The 17769-nt window shown below is 45.4% G+C and overlaps 1 protein-coding gene across 2 annotated transcripts in view; it reads left to right on the forward strand.

Moving 5' to 3' along the window:
- si:dkey-172j4.3 (diacylglycerol kinase delta) overlaps positions 1 to 17769 on the forward strand; it is a 224155-nt gene that overhangs the window by 172174 nt on the left and 34212 nt on the right. For both annotated transcript variants that reach the window (XM_060832574.1, XM_060832576.1), the window contains exons 15-21: positions 545 to 806; positions 1476 to 1598; positions 6039 to 6138; positions 12760 to 12867; positions 13127 to 13223; positions 14755 to 14862; positions 15666 to 15779. In XM_060832574.1, the coding sequence (XP_060688557.1) occupies positions 545 to 806; positions 1476 to 1598; positions 6039 to 6138; positions 12760 to 12867; positions 13127 to 13223; positions 14755 to 14862; positions 15666 to 15779 (912 nt within the window). The remainder of the gene's footprint in view (positions 1 to 544; positions 807 to 1475; positions 1599 to 6038; positions 6139 to 12759; positions 12868 to 13126; positions 13224 to 14754; positions 14863 to 15665; positions 15780 to 17769) is intronic.

Genomic DNA, 17769 nt, shown 5'->3' on the forward strand with positions numbered 1-17769 from the left:
GTTCCTATATACAAACCAGGAAATGATCTATGCGAAAAAGTTAGCCATCAGGTCCTTTTTAAGTCTTACTGCTCTCACTTTGAATGAATGAATTGAATGATTTATTATTGCATCCATCTTGGGAGATACAGCGAAAGGTGTTCTGTCATCCAGTGCCATTTAGAGATAAAAAGGAATAAAAATGAAGTACTTAAATAGAGTTCATCCTCATCTTCCTTAAGCTTAAACCTATGCCCTCGAGTTTTGGACTCCCCTACCCTGGGAAAAAAATCACAGCTATTCACCCTTTTCTGTGCCCCTCGTGATTTTATAAATTCTATGAGGTCACCCCTCAGCCTCTGACACTCCAGGGAAGAAAACCCCAGCCTATCCAGCCTCTTCCAACACCTCAAACAGTCCAGTCCCAGCAACATCCTTGTAAATCTTTTCTGCACTCTCTCATGTTTAATAACATTCCTGCTATAGAAGGGTGACCAGACTTCGCTCGATAGCAACTCAGAATGTCTCCTGATGGGGTTGAGGTGACTGTGTTTCTCTCACTCAGTGTGCCACGTTAACCCAGAAGCTGGACTCATTGGTGAAGGCTCTGACTGATGAGGCAGAAGCTGTTATTGTCCCCGCTGGCATCTCCCCACCAACTACTGCTGGACAGGAAAAGAAGCAATGGACAGAAAATGGAGGGCACCCAGAAAAGGCTCCAGATGCAAATGCTGTACCCAAAATCTTCAAGTCAAAGGAGCAACTTATGTTGCGAGCCAACAGCTTGAAGAAAGCATTACGACAGATTATCGAACAAACAGAAAAAGGTACAGTCACAAAATGGTTGCTCTCTCCATGCTTTGTCAATCAAGGGATTAGGACAAGGTCAGGACAAAGGATTGGAGCTTCCTCTATATTGCACCAGCATGAAATAGGTCAGACTGTAATGTTTCTCTGGACACTAAGTCTCATACTAAATGGGTCAGACTGTAATGTGTGCCTGTACACTGGGTCACATACAGAATGGGTCAGACTGTAATGTCTGCCAGTACACTGGGCCACATACAGAATGGGTCAGACTGTAATGTGTGCCTGTACACTGGGTCATATAGAGATATGGGTCAGACTGTAATGTCTGCCTGTACACTAGGCCACATACAGAATGGGTCAGACTGTAATGTCTGCCTGTACACTGGGCCACATACAGAATGGGTCAGACTGTAATGTGTGCCTGTACACTGGGTCATATAGAGATATGGGTCAGACTGTAATGTCTGCCTGTACACTAGGCCACATACAGAATGGGTCAGACTGTAATGTGTGCCTATACACTGGGTCACATAGAGATATGGGTCAGACTGTAATGTGTGTCTGTACACTGGCTCACATGGAGATTTGAGTCAGACTGTGGTGTGTGTTTGTACACTGAGTCATGTACAGAATGGATGGGATGCGATATCAGAAGCTCACTGTTAAACCCTTGTATCCCCTCATAGTGCTGGATGAACAAAACAGACAGAGTCAGGTGATACGCAGCTCTTCTGCAAACTTTAACCTTCTTGGCACTTCAGTCGAGGGAGAGAGTTCTGAGGAGCTGAGACCAAAAGCAGGCGGGACAGGTGAGTCATTCTGTGCTGAGAACAAGTGGTCATGTGGGGATGAGAGCTAGTGGATCTGTCTGTCAGTGGGACATGTGGCCTTTCTGAGCTCCTGCCCCACTGTGGAAAAAGATACTGTTTATACCAGCCTTTTCTGTGTAACCTCATACAGCTTCTGATGTCAAAATGGAGGCGGTCTCCTTCTCTGTGTATGTGCCCAGATTCTGTACCTGCCGGTGAAGTGCACTCTAGTGTACTGTTAGGACTGAATTGGCTGTGTGATCTCCGGGAGCCTGGGCACCTGACTTTCCCTTGACCCCTTGGAGAGCGTCATTGCTTTGAGCTGAGCAAGAAGTCCTGCTGGAGACCAGGAGCCCTCAGCATTCACAGAGATATGGCCTACCGCGCTTATACTTGGCTGTCCAATTGAGCATTGTGACTTAGTGCCATGCTCCTGCCTTTTCCCTGTACCGCAGCACATTGCTTCTATGCAAATCCCTCTTGGATACCTCAACCGAACCCGCCACCACAATAGTTCCAGACCGAAGCACTCGGTGTGAAAAAAAATTTCCTCGCCTCAGATTTGCTTCTTTTGCAAATCACTTGAAATCTGTGCCCTCTTGTTCTTGAACCGCATTGTTAGACCGAAAGCTGGACTCTCCTCGTGTGGCAGTAGCCATCCTGCTGGGCCACCCAATGATACCGTAGAACAACGTTTACATAGACTTAATGTACCTAGAACAGCAAGATGGTTTTCCTTGACATTCACCATCTAAGAGCTCTCTTATAACATTCTCAAGGGCAACTAAGGACAGGCAATAAATGCTGGCCCAGGCAGTGGTACAGATGTCCCAAGAGTGAATAAAAAAAAACTTGTTATCATGTTATTGATCCATTCCCATTTAACATTCAAAGTGGCCAACCAGCTCATACTTCAATACTTCACAATTCTTGAATGACAATAACCACTTTTCAACGACTGCGTTGTAATAGAGATGTTTGTGATGTTTGTTGTGACCAGTCAGATTGACTGCAGACTGACAGAAACTTGCAATTTTATGTAAACCAAAGGAAATGTTCCAAATTATGAGAGGCATGGATAGGATAAATAGACAAAATCTTTTCCCTGGGGTCGGGGTGTCCAGAACTAGAGGGCATAGGTTTAGGGTGAGAGGGGAAAGATATGAAAGAGACCTAAGCAGCAACTTTTTCACACAGAGGGTGGTATGTATATGTATGCCAGAGGATGTGGTGGAGGCTGGTACAATTGCAACATTTAAGTGGCATTTGGACAGGGATATGAATAGGAAGGGTTTAGAGGGATATGGGCCGGGTGTTGGCAGGTGCTGGCAGATTGGGCTGAGATATCTGGTCAACATGGACAGGTTGGTTCGAAGGGTCTGTTTCCATGCTGTATATCTTTATAACTAAATGACTGGAGACATTCATTATTCATTAAAGCTATCTAGTAAACCAGAAACAGTGGAAATAAAGTATTTTAAAACTGATACCTCTGTGAGTCGACTCAATAAAGTGCTCTTGCAAATCATAATCCAAAGCAATAATAACACAATCGAATCACAGATTCTTGAAGCAAAATCTGAAATTAGATCTGGAATGTGAACAGTCTTCAATTGATATCCAGAAGTTAAGAAAAATATTCATATCCTATGAAAAAGTACTTGATTGTGTTTGTCACCAGGAGTTGGTGGATATGTTGCTAAACTGTGACATTGACAGTGGAGCTGTGAGATTTTTCAGAGTCTGTAACTGAATCAAACGGCAAGCATGAATCTAGAAGGATAATCAAACATGTTTCCAATAAAAGAGGGGAGTACAAAAAGGCTGTGAACTGTTGCCAGATGTATTCAGCCATGACAGAGAACAATTAGTCAGCGAGTCAGATGATGATAGAAATTGGAGGCAAGAACGTAACAAACACTCAGTAGACTGACGGCACAGAGCGACTTCCTGAATCAGGAGAAGCCCGACAGAAACAAAGGTAGAAGGTGGAAAAGCTCAGCAGGTCTGGCAGCATTTGTGGAGAGACATCAGAGTTAATGTTTCAAATCTAGAACTGATGGTAGCTAGGAAAATGTCAGTTTATGGGCAGAAGATAGGGTGGAGGCAGGGGGTAATAAGGAGGAAACAGTAGGTAGGAAAAAAAACTACCAAAAAGTGAGAAGAACAGTTGAACAGAGGAGTGGAAAATGATCTGGCTAGGAGGGTGTGTGTGTGGACTGTTAGTGGCTAAGAATAGGTCGTGTAACAGCAGACTATGTGCTAACAAGGTCTGATGTGTGTGTGTGTGTGGGGGGGGGGGAGTTGGGGGGCGCTGGGGGTGGCATTGGGGTAAACTTGTCAGAGTATTGTGGATTAAGTGAAGTCCAGAAATTTAGAACATGGATTTAGTATCTACACCAAAATCACTAAAACTGCAATAGAAAGAATACATGAGAAGAAACGGATTTGAAATGGATGGCATGGCACTGGGACATGTCAATACATTTGTCTCTTTCGGATAAATGATGATAGTTAATGACAGATGCGATGCTGAATTTAGAAGGAGGATAGAGAGTCAGAAATAATGTTGTTAAGCTGAAGGGGGTGTGTCAACAGCAAGAAAACATAGACTAAGAAAATACTTTGAACATTTTTCCACCTTCCTGAATGTCTCAGAAATCTGGAATAGGTAAAGATATCAGGAAGAAAGTAGGATTCTTTGAAATATAAAGACTAAGACATGAGCTAAACATTATGCATGCAGACCCTGACAGAAAAGAGGAGGTATTTGAAATTGCACAAAATAAAAATAAAATTCTTAAATAGTGACATCCAGAAAAGAAAATGTCAACATTTCAGGCATTTGATCAGAGCTGGATGGCTGGACAGGTCACTTCGAAAGGACAGCAGCAGGGCAGCAAGAAGAAACTTTAACTCCGTGATGGGGTGACGGCCATCACAGAACGGTTATAGATGAGATCCTCACCGGGACAGTGTGGAGTGATCCTCACTGGGACAGTGTGGAGTGACCCTCACCGGGACAGTGCGGAGTGACCTTCACAGGGACAGTGTGGCGTGACCCTCACTGGGACAGTGTGGCGTGACCCTCACCGCGACAGTGTGGAGTGACCTTCACTGGGACAGTGTGGAGTGACCCTCACTGGGACAGTGTGGAGTGACCTTCACTGGGACAGTGCGGAGTGACCTTCACTGGGACAGTGCGGAGTGACCCTCACTGGGACAGTGCAGAGTGACCCTCACCAGGACAGTGCGGAGTGACTCTCACCGGGACAGTGCGGAGTGACTCTCACCGGGACAGTGCGGAGTGACTCTCACCCGGACAGTGTGGAGTGACTCTCACTGGGACAGTGTGGAGTGACCCTTACCGGGATAGTGCGGAGTGACCCTCACTGGGATTAGTGTGGAGTGACTCTCACTGGGACAGTGTGGAGTGACCCTCACTGGGACAGTGTGGAGTGACTCTCAGCGGAACAGTGCGGAGTGACCTCTCTTGGAAAGTATGGAGTGACTCTCACCGGGACAGTGCGGAGTGACCTCACTTGGAAAGTGTGGAGTGACCCTCACTTGGACAATTTGGAGTGACCTCACTTGCAAAGTGTGGAGGGACCTCACTTGGAGTGACCTTCACTGGGACAGTGTGGAGTGACTCTCACCGGGACAGTGCAGAGTGACCTCACTTGGAAAGTGTGGAGTGACCCTACTTGGACATTGCGGAGTGACCCTCCTGGGGATAGTGTGGAGTGACTCTCACAGTGCGGAGTGACTCTCACCGGGACAGTGCAGAGTGACCTCACTGGACACAGTGGAGTGATCTTCACTGGGACAGTGCAGAGTGACTCTCACTGGGACAGTGCGGAGTGACCCTCACCGGGACAGTGCAGAGTGACTCTCACCGGGACAGTACAGAGTGACCTCACCGGACAGTGTGGAGTGACCTTCACCGGGACAGTGCGGAGTGACTCTCACAGGGACAGTGTGGAGTGATTCTCATCAGGACAGTGCAGAGTGACCTCAACGGACAGTGTGGAGTGACCTTCACCAGCACAGTGCAGAGTGACCCTCTCCAGGACAGTGTGGAGTAACCCTCTCCAGGACAGTGTGGTGTAACCCTCACAGGGACAGTACAGAGTGACCCTCACCGGGACAGTGCAGAGTGACCTCACTGGGATAGTGTGGAGTGACCCTCACTGGGATAGTGTGGAGTGACCTTCACTGGGACAGTGTGTAGTGACCCTCACCGACAGTGTGGAGTGACCCACACCAGGACAGTGTGGAGTGACCCTCACCGGGACAGCGTGTAGTGACCTTCACTGGGACACTGCGGAGTGACCCTCACTGGGACAGTGCGGAGTGACCGTCACTGGGCCAGCACGGATGACCCTCACTGGGACAGTATGTAGCTCTAACCTGATCCTTGTTTGACTGTTGCACTAACAGGGGGAAGAAGGGCAACAGTGACTTCGATGACATCCACCATATTCCTTGACCAATCTGATGGAACCAGCACTCTCAGTTTCCTCGAAGATCCCAGTACAATGTAAGTTAACTTGTCATAAATATCCCAGACTGACTGAAACTCAGAATCTCGAAATCATATCGAGACCATCTGTTTGCTTCCTATTTGGTTCTTTGTTTACTGCAAAGGAATTGGAATATGTATCAGAAATAATTTGGAGGTGCCAGTGTTGGACTGGGGTGTACAAAGTTAAAAAACACACAACACCAGGTTATAGTCCAACAGGTTTATTTGGAAGCACACTAACTTTCGGAGCACCGCTCATTCATCGCGTGGTTGTGGAGTACAAGATTATAAAACACAGAATTTATAGCAAAAGTTTACAGTGTGATGTAACTGCAGTTATATATTGAAAAAGACCTGGATTGTTTATTATGTCTCTCATCTTTTAGAATGACCATGTTGGTTTCAGTTCTTCCATATGTAAATCGCAAAACATTTTAAAATGTTACATTCTCAAGTGCACTTTAACAATTGGCGTCGTGTCGGCCCAGATAATGTATTGAAGGTGGGAGCTTCCCTGTGTGAGATTGCACACAATGGGCAGACTGATTCTAATCTAAAAAACAGATTATGTGTATGTGTGCATGTGGGTGTGGGTGTGTGTGTGTTAGGGAGGAGTGTGGTTTATGAGTGTCTGTAAGAGGGTGTGTGCATGTGTGTGAGTGTAAAGGGGTATAAGTCTGTGAGAGGGTGTGTGTGTGAGCGTGTGAGAGACTTAGTAAACAATCCGGGTCTTTTTCAATATATAATTTCAGTTACACCACATTGTAAACCTTTGCTATAAATTCTGTGTCTTACAATGTTATACTCGACAACCACCTGATGAAGGAGCAGCACTCTGAAAGCTAGTGCTTCCAAATAACCCTGTTGGACTACAGCTTGGTGTTTGTGATTTTTAACTTTGTATCAGAAATAAGCATCCATAAAGTTTGGTGAATATAGCTCCAAGGCAGCAGCTTTTGAATGGAAAACTGCTCTGTATATTTATCCTCATCAATAGAAAGACTATATTTCCAGGGGTGAGGAGGGGTTATGGAACACTCTGGGTGAGGTACAGAGTAAAGCTTGTTTGACGCTGTTCCATCAAAGACTCCAAGTACAGGCACTGCTTTAAATACAAAAAATGCTTCCCTACTGTTTTAAACTAAAAGTAAAGTCCCCTCTACATCGTCTCCATCAAATACTCCCAGGACAGGGACAGCATGGGATCAGATATAGAGTAAACCTCCCGCTATATTGTCCCCACCAAACTCTCTCAGGACAGGTACTGCATAGGGTTAGATACAGAGTGAAACTTCCTCTATACTGTCCCCCATCAAACATTTCTCCTGGTTTTGCACAGTTAAAAATGATTAATGAGAAGGTTCAGTTTATAGCAGCAGAGAAGTAGTGCCAAGGAGTATAGAAACCATAGAGGTGAAATCGGAGCAGCAGCGTAGAGGAATAAAGCAAGGTGAACTGAAGTGGTGTTGGGCTGGGAACAAAATACTCCCCATTAAAATGTCTTCAGAAAGAAGAAGAAAAAAGTTATAATCACTAATAAATTATGACGTGCTGCAACAGGAGTGATACACTAGAATGTTCAAAGTTGCTACCTCATTGCTTTGTTACACATTGCTTTGGGATCTGGTCAGGACCAGGGGCGCAACATGTGTACTGGGAAATAGAGAAGGCATGTCAGAAAGGCAAGGTCACGGTGATCATGGGGGACTTCAATATGCAGGTGGACTGGGTCAATAATGTTGCCAGTGGATCCAAAGAAAGGGAATTCATGGAATGCTTACAGGATGGCTTTTTGGAAAAGCTTGTCATGGAGCCCACAAGGCAGCAGGCTATTCTGGACCTAGTGCTTTGGAATGCACCAGACTTTATAAAAGATCATAAAGTAAGAGAACCTTTAGGAAGCAGCGATCACAATATGGTAGAGTTCAGTCTGCAGTTTGAAAGAGAGAAGGCAAAATCGGATGTAATGGTGTTACAGTTAAATAAAGGTAATTATGAGGGCATGAGAGAGGAACTGACAAAAATAGACTGGAAGCAGAGCCTAGCGGGAAAGACAGTAGAGCAAAAATGGCAGGAGTTTGTGGGTATAATTGAGGACACTGTACAGAGGTTCATCCCCAAGAAAAGAAAGATTATCTGGGGAGGGATTAGACAACCATGGCTGACAAAGGAAGTCAGGAAATGTATTAAAGAAAAAGAGAGATCCTATAAAGTGGCCAAGAGCAGTGGGAAATCAGAAGATTGGAAAGGCTACAAAAACAAACAGAGGATAACAAAGACAGAAATAAGGAAGGAAAGGATCAAATATGAAGGTAGGCTAGCCAGTAATATTAGAAATGATAGTAAAAGTTTCTTTCAATACATAAGAAACAAGCGACACGCAAAAGTAGACATTGGGCCACTTCAAACTGATGCTGGAAGCCGAGTGATGGGAGATAAGGAAATAGCAGGAGAACTTAACAAGTACTTTGCGTCAGTCTTCACAGTGGAAGACATGAGTAATTTCCCAACAATTAAAGGGAGTCAGGGGGCTGAGTTGAGTATGGTTGCCATTACAAAAGAGCAAGTGCTAGAAAAGCTAAAAGGTCTTAAAATTGATAAATCTCCTGGCCCTGAGGGAATACATCCTGGAGTCCTGAGAGAGGTGGCTGAGGAAATAGCGGAAGCATTGGTTAAGATCTTTCAAAAGTCACTGGAGTCAGGGAAAGTCCCGGATGATTGGAAGATCGTTGTTGTAACCCCCTTGTTCAAGAAAGGATCAAGACAAAAGATGGAAAATTATAGGCCAATTAGCCTAACCTCGGGTAGGTAAAATTCTAGAATCCATCATTAAGGATGAGGTTTCTAAATTCTTGGAAGAGCAGAGTCTGATTAGAACAAGTCAACATGAATTTAGTAAATGGAGGTCATGTATGACAAACTTTCTAGAATTCTTTGAAGAGGTGACAAGTAGGTTAGACCAGGGAAACCCAGTGGACGTAGTCTATCTAGACTTCCAAAGGATGATAAGGTGCCACACAGGAGGCTGCTGAGCAAGGTGAGTGCCCATGGTGTTCAAGGTGAGCTACTGGTATGGATTGAGGATTGGCTGTCTGACAGAAGGCAGAGAGTTGGGATAAAAGGTTCTTTTTCGGAATGACAGCCGGTGACAAGCGGTGTCCCGCAGGGTTCAGTGTTGGGGCCACAGCTGTTCGCATTATATATTAATGATCTGGATGAAGGGACTGGGGGCATTCTAGTGAAGTTTGCCGATAATGTGAAGTTAGGTGGACAGGCAGGTAGTCCTAAGGAAGTGGAGAGGCTGCAGAAGGATATAGACAGTTTGGGAGAGTGGTCCAGGAAATGGCTGATGGAATTCAACGTGAGCAAATGCGAGGTCTTGCACTTTGGAAAAAAGAATAAAAGCATAGATTACTTTCTAAACGGTGAAAAAATTCGTAAAGCCAAAGTACAAAGAGAACTGGGAGTGCTAGTCGAGGATTTTCTAAAGGTAAACATGCAGGTTGAGTCCGTGATTAAGAAAGCGAATGCAATGTTGTCATTTATTTCAAGAGGGTTGGAATATAAAAGCACCATTGTGCTACTGAGACTTTATAAAGCTCTGGTTAGGCCCCATTTGGAGCACTGTGTCAGTTTTGGTCCCCACACCTCAGGAAGGACATACTGGCACTGGAGCGTGTCCAGCGGAGCTTCACACGGATATTCCCTGGAATGGTTGGTCTAACATACGAGGAACAGCTGAGGATCCTGGGATTGTATTCATTGGAGTTTAGAAGATTAAAGGGAGATTTAATAGAAACTTACAAGATAATACATGGCTTGGAAAGGGTGGACGCTAGGAAATTGGCTCCGTTAGGTGAGGAGACTAGGACCATGGACACAGCCTTAGAATTAGAGGGGGGTCAATTCAAAACAGAAATGCGGAGACACTTCTTCAGCCAGAGAGTGGTGGGCCTGTGGAATTCATTGCCGCAGAGTGCAGTGGAGGCCGGGACGCTAAATGTCTTCAAGACAGAGATTGATAAATTCTTGATGTCGCAAAGAATTAAGGGCTACGGGGAGAATGCTGGTAAGTGGAGTTGAAATGCCCATCAGCCATGATTGAATGGCAGAGTGGACTCGATGGGCCGAATGGCCTTACTTCCACTCCTATGTCTTATGGTCTTGTGGTGCCATGTTAGGTGCTGACTCAATCCCACCCCCAACTCATGAGAATATGATAGAAGAGAAACTCCATATTCAAATTGTAACAAATGTTAAAAATCTTACTCCAAGAATAAGGTGGACATTATCTATTCTGCTAAACTGGAACAGAACATCCTTTGTCAAAGAGAGTGAATATTTCTTTTTTTTTAAGATATTTTTATTAGAAATTTAATATTTTGACAGATTTACAAAAATAAACAGAACTTTCAAGCACAAACATTAATATAAAAATAGATCTTAAATATATAATCATCAAAATTCAAAGGAATGATACTAAAGAAGAAAGAAAAACAATGAAACTCAGTTAACTACTAATCTAATCCACAATTATCCAGAGTGTATAGTTGAGTCACTTACATCCTTCAAACAAGAGAAAATGTTCTCTAATACACTCATAACAGTATAATAAAAAGAAAACTATTTCCAAACAATAAGAACAAAAAAAATAAAACATGTTTGAATGGAGATCCTCCCCCTTGTTCTCAGGGGGCCTTACTTCCTTTCTAAAGGTCCACCATATCCTCTCCCAAACAGTGTCCCACCCTTGACCCGGGCGCTCCTTAATAGGATTTACATATAATACCGAGCTAGAGTTGACAGTGAGCGCCCCACCCCCACCCCTCCCCACCCATACCTGAGTATATCTGATAGCATCAATGCCACGTACAAACACACATAACTATAAAATTACAACTCCAACAAATTACAGTTAAGTATAATAACATAAAATAGCAAGAGAAGACAACCCTGCTCCCAGAAGCAAAAGTAAAGTAGAGTAAAGTATCCATTTCTCCCCACGGAGTGTGGAAGAGGCAAGCCAACATAAATTGTCTCTTACGATTTATTTAAACGAGTCTAAAAGTTCCTTAGCCTCTTCTGGTGATCTAAAATTATACTCGGATCCTTCGTGGGTAAAGCGTAACGTCGCTGGGTAGCGTAAGGTGTATTGAATATTTAAGTTCCTTAGACATTTCTTCACCTCATCAAACGCCTTCCTCCTTCGTGCCAAAGCCGGGGAGAAGTCCTGAAATAACATAATCTTGGATCCTTCATGGATCATGGCTTTAGGATCCTTTCCAAGCTTTCTGGAGGCATCCAGGAGTATCTGCCTCTCCCTATAACTCTGCATCCGGAACAGGACCGGGCGTGGGCGCTGGTTTGGGCCAGATCCGCGTACTGCGACCCGGTAGGCCCACTCCACCCTTACCCGGTCAGTTTCAGCCCCCAGGTTTAAAAGCTGGGGCAACCATCGCTCCAGAAATACTACTAACTGTCCCTTCTCTTCTTGTTCAGGGAGGCCCAGGAGACGGATATTCTTTCTCCGATTTCTATTATCCAGGTCATCCATGTAGATTTCAAAGGCCCGGACTCTCTGCTCCAGAGCTCGCACCTGTTCTGCAGCTGTTTGAGCTGCAGCCTCGGAGGTCGTGGCCTTTAGCTCCGCCCCCTCCACTCGGCCCTGTAATTCCTCGAGAGCCTGGCTGTACTTTTGTAGCTTTTCTTCGAATGCATTCCATCTCTGTCTGGATTCTGCGATGAAATTGACGAGTGTCGTTTCCAGCCTGGCAATCATCTCTTCAAGGCCTGTTTTTACATCAGCTGCAGCCGGAGGAGGAGAGGAGGGTGGGGGAGGGGTCTTTGTTTTCTGAGAGCTGCGGGATCCCTTTGGTTTACTCATTATCCACTTAATATTAAACTGCGTAAATATAATAGTAAACAGCTAATTAAGGTTAGAAATTTTTTTGGGTGGTTTGGTAAGTGTGGTGGGGGTGAGTAACTCACTTTACCCAGGTTTTGGGAAGAGCACTGTAAACTCAGACTTGCTGAGTCGCCGCCATCTTGGATCTCCAGAGTGAATATTTCTTAAAATATTAACTTTCTTAATGAACGTGTTTGAAACCAATGAGGAATTAGGCTGTCCTGATCACATTCTGTCAACAAAGTTAAGCATGTGTGGTGAAGGAGAAACATTAGGCAGTAGCGATCATAATGTAAATATTACTGAAGTGACTGTAATGAGAGCAGCAAAGAGTCCAAAGCACTCTGTAATGTAGATTGCAAAGTAATCTAGGTCATAGTGTTTTGAGGTGGTCCAAAAGCAGAGGGATCTGGATATACATAATTTCAAATCCTTGAATTGATAAACTTGTTGGGAGAGTTTGTGGGAAATTTGACTTTGTTAAGATCTGGGATGCAATAACTGATAGAATAGCAGAAGCAGAATCCACAGGAATTTTAATCAACGTTAGTCATATATTTGAAGAGGGTTTATTTGGAGTGTCATGGGGTAGAAAGCTGGGATGTGAGTCAAATTCAGATAGCACATCTGCGAAAAACAAAGACTCAGTCATTACAGGCTGAATGGCCTCTTTCTGTGCTGGAACATTCTAGAACTTTACAATTCGTGTGATACTGAGCCTATTGTTCTAGGTCTTTCTCTGAGAGGTGCGTCATGAACAACTATTTTGGAATTGGACTAGATGCAAAAATATCACTGGAGTTCAACAACAAGAGGGAAGAACATCCGAAAAAGTGCAGGTACAGGATGTCAGTTTCCTGTCTTGGTGGTCTCGTTCTTATGTATTTGGAATGACACTTACAGACAAACTGTGTTAGATTTGGTGCCTGGTGTACAGGGTGTAACACAGACTGAGACAGGTCTGTCCTGTACTCAGTGCCTGGTGTACACGCTGTAATACAGTGTTATCAGTGTTGTACATATTACTTCAGCTCACAACATTAGAGACAGAATATATTGGTAATTTGATGAGCAACTGTGCATTTTTTTTATCCCCAGGAGCCGGACTAAGAATATGATGTGGTATGGAGTGCTTGGCACCAAAGAACTTCTTCAGAGAACGTACAAGAATTTAGAACAGAGAGTTCACCTGGAGGTATGATGGCCAGTTGCTAGTGCTCCATGTGATATAAACAGAGGAAGGCTGCTAACACTGGACTGAACACTAGTTGTACATTTACAGACTGGATTGGCCCTATCAAAAACTAGAATCTGGCTAACAGATTGCTCAGATAGAAAAGAGATATTTCTATGTTTGATATGTCCCCTCTTCACAATCTAAAAATGATCACTATATGGTAAAAGGCAATCTTTTCAGAGCTTTACTTTGATTCTAACCATCTGTACCCATCCATGGAGTATTTCACACAGAGTGTAAAGGGAGGTTTATTCTGTATGTAATCCTGTGCTGTCCCTGTCCTGGGAGTGTGTGATGGGACAGTGCAGAGGAAGCTTTACTCTGTATCTAACCCTGTGCTGTCCACATCCTTGGAGTGTTTGATGTGGCAGTCCATGGAGAGTATTTAGATTAGATTAGATTCCCTACAGTGTGGAAACAGGCCCTTCAGCCCAACCAGTCCATACCGACCCTCCGAATAGTAACCCACCCAGACCCATTTACCCCTTCACCTAAAACTATGGGCAATTTAGCATGGCCAATTCACCTAACCTGCACATCTTTGGACTGTGGGAAGAAACCGGAGCACCCGGAGGAAACCCATGCAGACACGGGGAGAATGTGCAAACTCCACACAGACAGTCACCCGAGGCCGGAATCGAACCTGGGACCCTGCTGCTGTGAGGCTACAGTGCTAAACACTGAGCCACTGTGCCAGCATGGCTTATTATTGTCACGTGTACCTCGATACAGTGAAAAGTTTTGTTTTGCATTCAGTACAGGCAGATCATTACCATACAAAGTGCATTAGGGTAATAGACCAAAATGAAGAATACCTGCAGGGAAGGTTCACAAAGAGCGAGATCAACATAACATTTAAAACTTGAAAGATCCATTCAGAAGTCCATTCATAACAGCGGGGAAGAAGCTGTTCTTGAAACTGTTGATACAAGTGTTTAAGCCTTTGTATCTTCCACCTGACGGAAGAGATTGGAAGAGATTATATCTGGTGTGGGAGGGGTCTTTGATGATGTTGGTTGCTTTCCTGAAGCAGCAAGGAGTGTAGATGGAGTCAATGGATGAAAGGTTGGCTTGTATGACGGACTGGGCTGTGTTCACAACTCTCTGTAGTTTCTGACAGTCCTGAGCAGAGTGGTTGCCATATTAAGCTATGATGTATGTTAATGGAACCCTAACATCCATTCCCTTTTGGGAGAGAGGCCCAAATTGCCACTGCACTTTGTGTGAGAGAGTGAACATGGTGCAGTACTGCAGTACGTGGCAGCTCAGTCTTACAAATCAATTACATAAATGGTTTAAAGAATAAAGACATTACAACACCAACTATTAGCCGTTGAAGTTGAGTATTCAGATCTTGGACGATTCTGCTGTCTCCATTTTCTTTTTGACTGGGTCTTGTAAAGTTTGATGTCTGAATGTTTCCACTTGCCGTCCATTCTGAAGTGTAGATGGACATTCCTACAGATTTCTTTCTGTCTTTATGTTACAGTGTGATGGAGTGTCCATCTCACTCCCTAGTCTTCAGGGGCTAGCAGTGCTTAACATCCCGAGTTACGCTGGTGGGATCAACTTCTGGGGAGGAACAAAGGAGAATGATGTGAGTATTTCCATGCATTGTGTGGGTCATTTATATATTACACACAGATACAAGTGAATAATATGTACAGACACTGGTGTGACACAGAAATGCACTTAAGCATATAACCCAAGGACTATTTTGCATTTGGACATTCAAATAATTTAACAAGGGAGTCTTCACATCAGAACTCACAATAAAGGTGGAGTATTGATATCTCCCTATAGGGTATGCTCGAGCATCATGTACATATACACTAATGACCTGCAATTGTTGTGGAAGGAAGTTTAATCTGGATGAAAGTTTCTTTTCAGTATATTAGTGAGTCTTAGTGAAATAGCAAATTAGGATGTAATAATTTCATTTTGAGGCTGGTTTTGGAGGTTTCTCTTGGAGTACAGTGAATAATTAGGCAGTGTACTTGTTCTCCATGTACAGGCAGGCACTGCCTAGTTTCTGTCTGGAATGTTACAAAATCTGAGGATAAGCACAGTTGGGATTCCCCTCATAGTTAGGTAGTACACTGACACTCAGTACTGAACAGATAAGACCTATTTAGCGAGACACAGGGAAAGTAGGAAGCTGCTCTCAGGAAGCACCAGCTTCTTCAAAAGGGGAAAATTAGGAACAGGAAGCATCATTGGCAGGGGTCAGGCATTGCTGAGGTAGGGGGCTGGAAGATTGTGATGGGAGAATGATGCACAAACACAGAATGGTTCAGGCACAGGTGCAGGGCAGCAGTTAAGGAAGGGGCTGTCACAGACCCAGACATCGGTTCTGGGGTCTAAGCCAAGCATTCCAGTAACCCGTTGCTTTTGTTCCAGAATTATGGAGCACCATCCTTCGATGACAAGAAGCTGGAGGTTGTGGCCGTGTTTGGCAGCATCCAGATGGCGGTTTCCAGGGTCATTAATCTGCAGTATCACCGGATAGCCCAGGTGGGTCTGGCAGAAGGGGGAGTATTATGGGACAGGACAGGTGGGTCTGGGAGAAGGGGCAGTATTATGGGACAGGATAGGTGGGTCTGGGAGAAGGGGCAGTGTTATGGGATAAGACAGGTGGGTCTGGGAGAAGGGGAGGAATAATGGAACAGGACTGGTGAGTCTGGGAGAAGGGGCAGTATTATTGGACAGGACAGGTGGGTCTGGGAGAAGGGACAGAATTATGGGATAGCACAGATGGGTCTGGGAGAAGGGGGCAGTATTATGGGACAGGATGGGTGAGTTGGGGAGAAGGGGCAGTATTATGGGACAGGACGGGTGGGTCTGGGAGAAGGGGTAGTATTATGGGACAGCACAGGTGGGTCTCGGAGAAGAGGTGGTAGTATGGGACAGCACAGGTGGTTCTGGGAGAAGCGGCAGTATTATGGGACAGGACAGGTGGGTCTAGGAGAAGGGGCAGTGTTATGGGACAGGACAAGTGGGTCTGGGAGAAGGGGCAGTGTTATGGGATAGCACAGGCGGGTCTGGGAGAAGGGGGCAATATTATGGAACAGCACAGATAGGTCTGGGAGAAGGGCCGGTGTTATGGGATAGGACAGGTGAGTCTGGGAGAAGGGGGAGGAATAATGGAACAGGACTGGTGAGTCTGGGAAAAGGGGTGGTATTATGGGACTGGACAGTTGGGTCTGGGAGAAGGGCGGTGTTATGGGACAGCACAAGTGGATCTGGGAGAAGGGAGAGGTACTATGGGACAGGACAGGTGAGTCTGGGATAAGGGACAGAATTATGGGATAGCACAGATGGGTCTGGGAGAAGGGGGAGGTATTATGGGACAGCACAGGTGGGTCTGGGAGAAGGGGGCAGTATTATGGAACAGGACAGGTGAGTCTGGGGGAAGGGGCAGTATTATGGGACAGCACAGGTGAGTCGGGGAGAAGGGGCAGTATTATGGGACAGAACGGGCGGGTCTGGGAGAAGGGGCAGTATTATGAGACAGCACAGGTAGGTCTCGGAGAAGAGGTGGTATTATGGGACAGCACAGGTGGTTCTGGGAGAAGGGGCAGTATTATGGGAGGGGACAGGTGGGTCTAGGAGAAGGGATAGTGTTATGGGACAGGACAGGTGGGTCTGGGAGAAGGGGAATGAATAATGGAACAGGACTGGTGAGTCTGGGAGAAGTGGCGATATTATGGGTCAGCATAGGTGGATCTGGGAGAAGGAGCTGTATTATCGGACCGCACAGGTAGGTCTGGGAGAAGGGGTGGTATCATGGGATAGCACAGATGGGTCTGGGAGAAGGGGCGGTATTATGGAACAGCACAGGTGGGTCTGGGGGAAGGGGCAGTGTTATGGGATAGGACAGGTGGGTCTGGGAGAAGGTATTCCTGATGAAGGGCTTTTGCCTGAAAAGACGATTTTCCTGCTCTTCGGATGCTGCTTGAACTGCTGTGCTTTTCCAGCAGCACTCTAATCCAGAAACAGGTTTCCAGTATCTGCAGTCATTCTTTTTACGTCTGGGAGAAGGGGCGGTGTAATGGGACAGCACAGGGGGTCTGGGAGAAGAGGCAGTATTATGGGACAGCACAGGTGGGTCTGGGAGAAGGGGCAGTATTATGGGACAGCACAGGTGGGTCTGGGAGAAGGGGGAGGTATTATGGGACAGGACAGGTGGGTCTGGGAGACGGGAGGAATAATGGAACAGGACTGGTGAGTCTGGGAGAAGGGGCGGTATTATGGGACAGCACAAATGAGCCTGGGAGAAGGGGCAGTATTATGGGACAACACAGGTGGGTCTCGGAGAAGAGGTGGTATTATGGGACAGCACAGGTTGTTCTGGGTGAAGGGGCAGTATTATGGGACATCACAGGTGGGTCTAGGAGAACGGGGCAGTATTATGGGACTGGACAGGTGGGTCTGGGAGAAGGGGGAGGAATAATGGAACAGGACTGGTGAGTCTGGGAGAAGGGGCGTTATTATGGGATAGGAC

Source organism: Hemiscyllium ocellatum, chromosome 11 (assembly GCF_020745735.1).
Source record: "Hemiscyllium ocellatum isolate sHemOce1 chromosome 11, sHemOce1.pat.X.cur, whole genome shotgun sequence".
NCBI classification, from domain to species: domain Eukaryota; kingdom Metazoa; phylum Chordata; class Chondrichthyes; order Orectolobiformes; family Hemiscylliidae; genus Hemiscyllium; species Hemiscyllium ocellatum.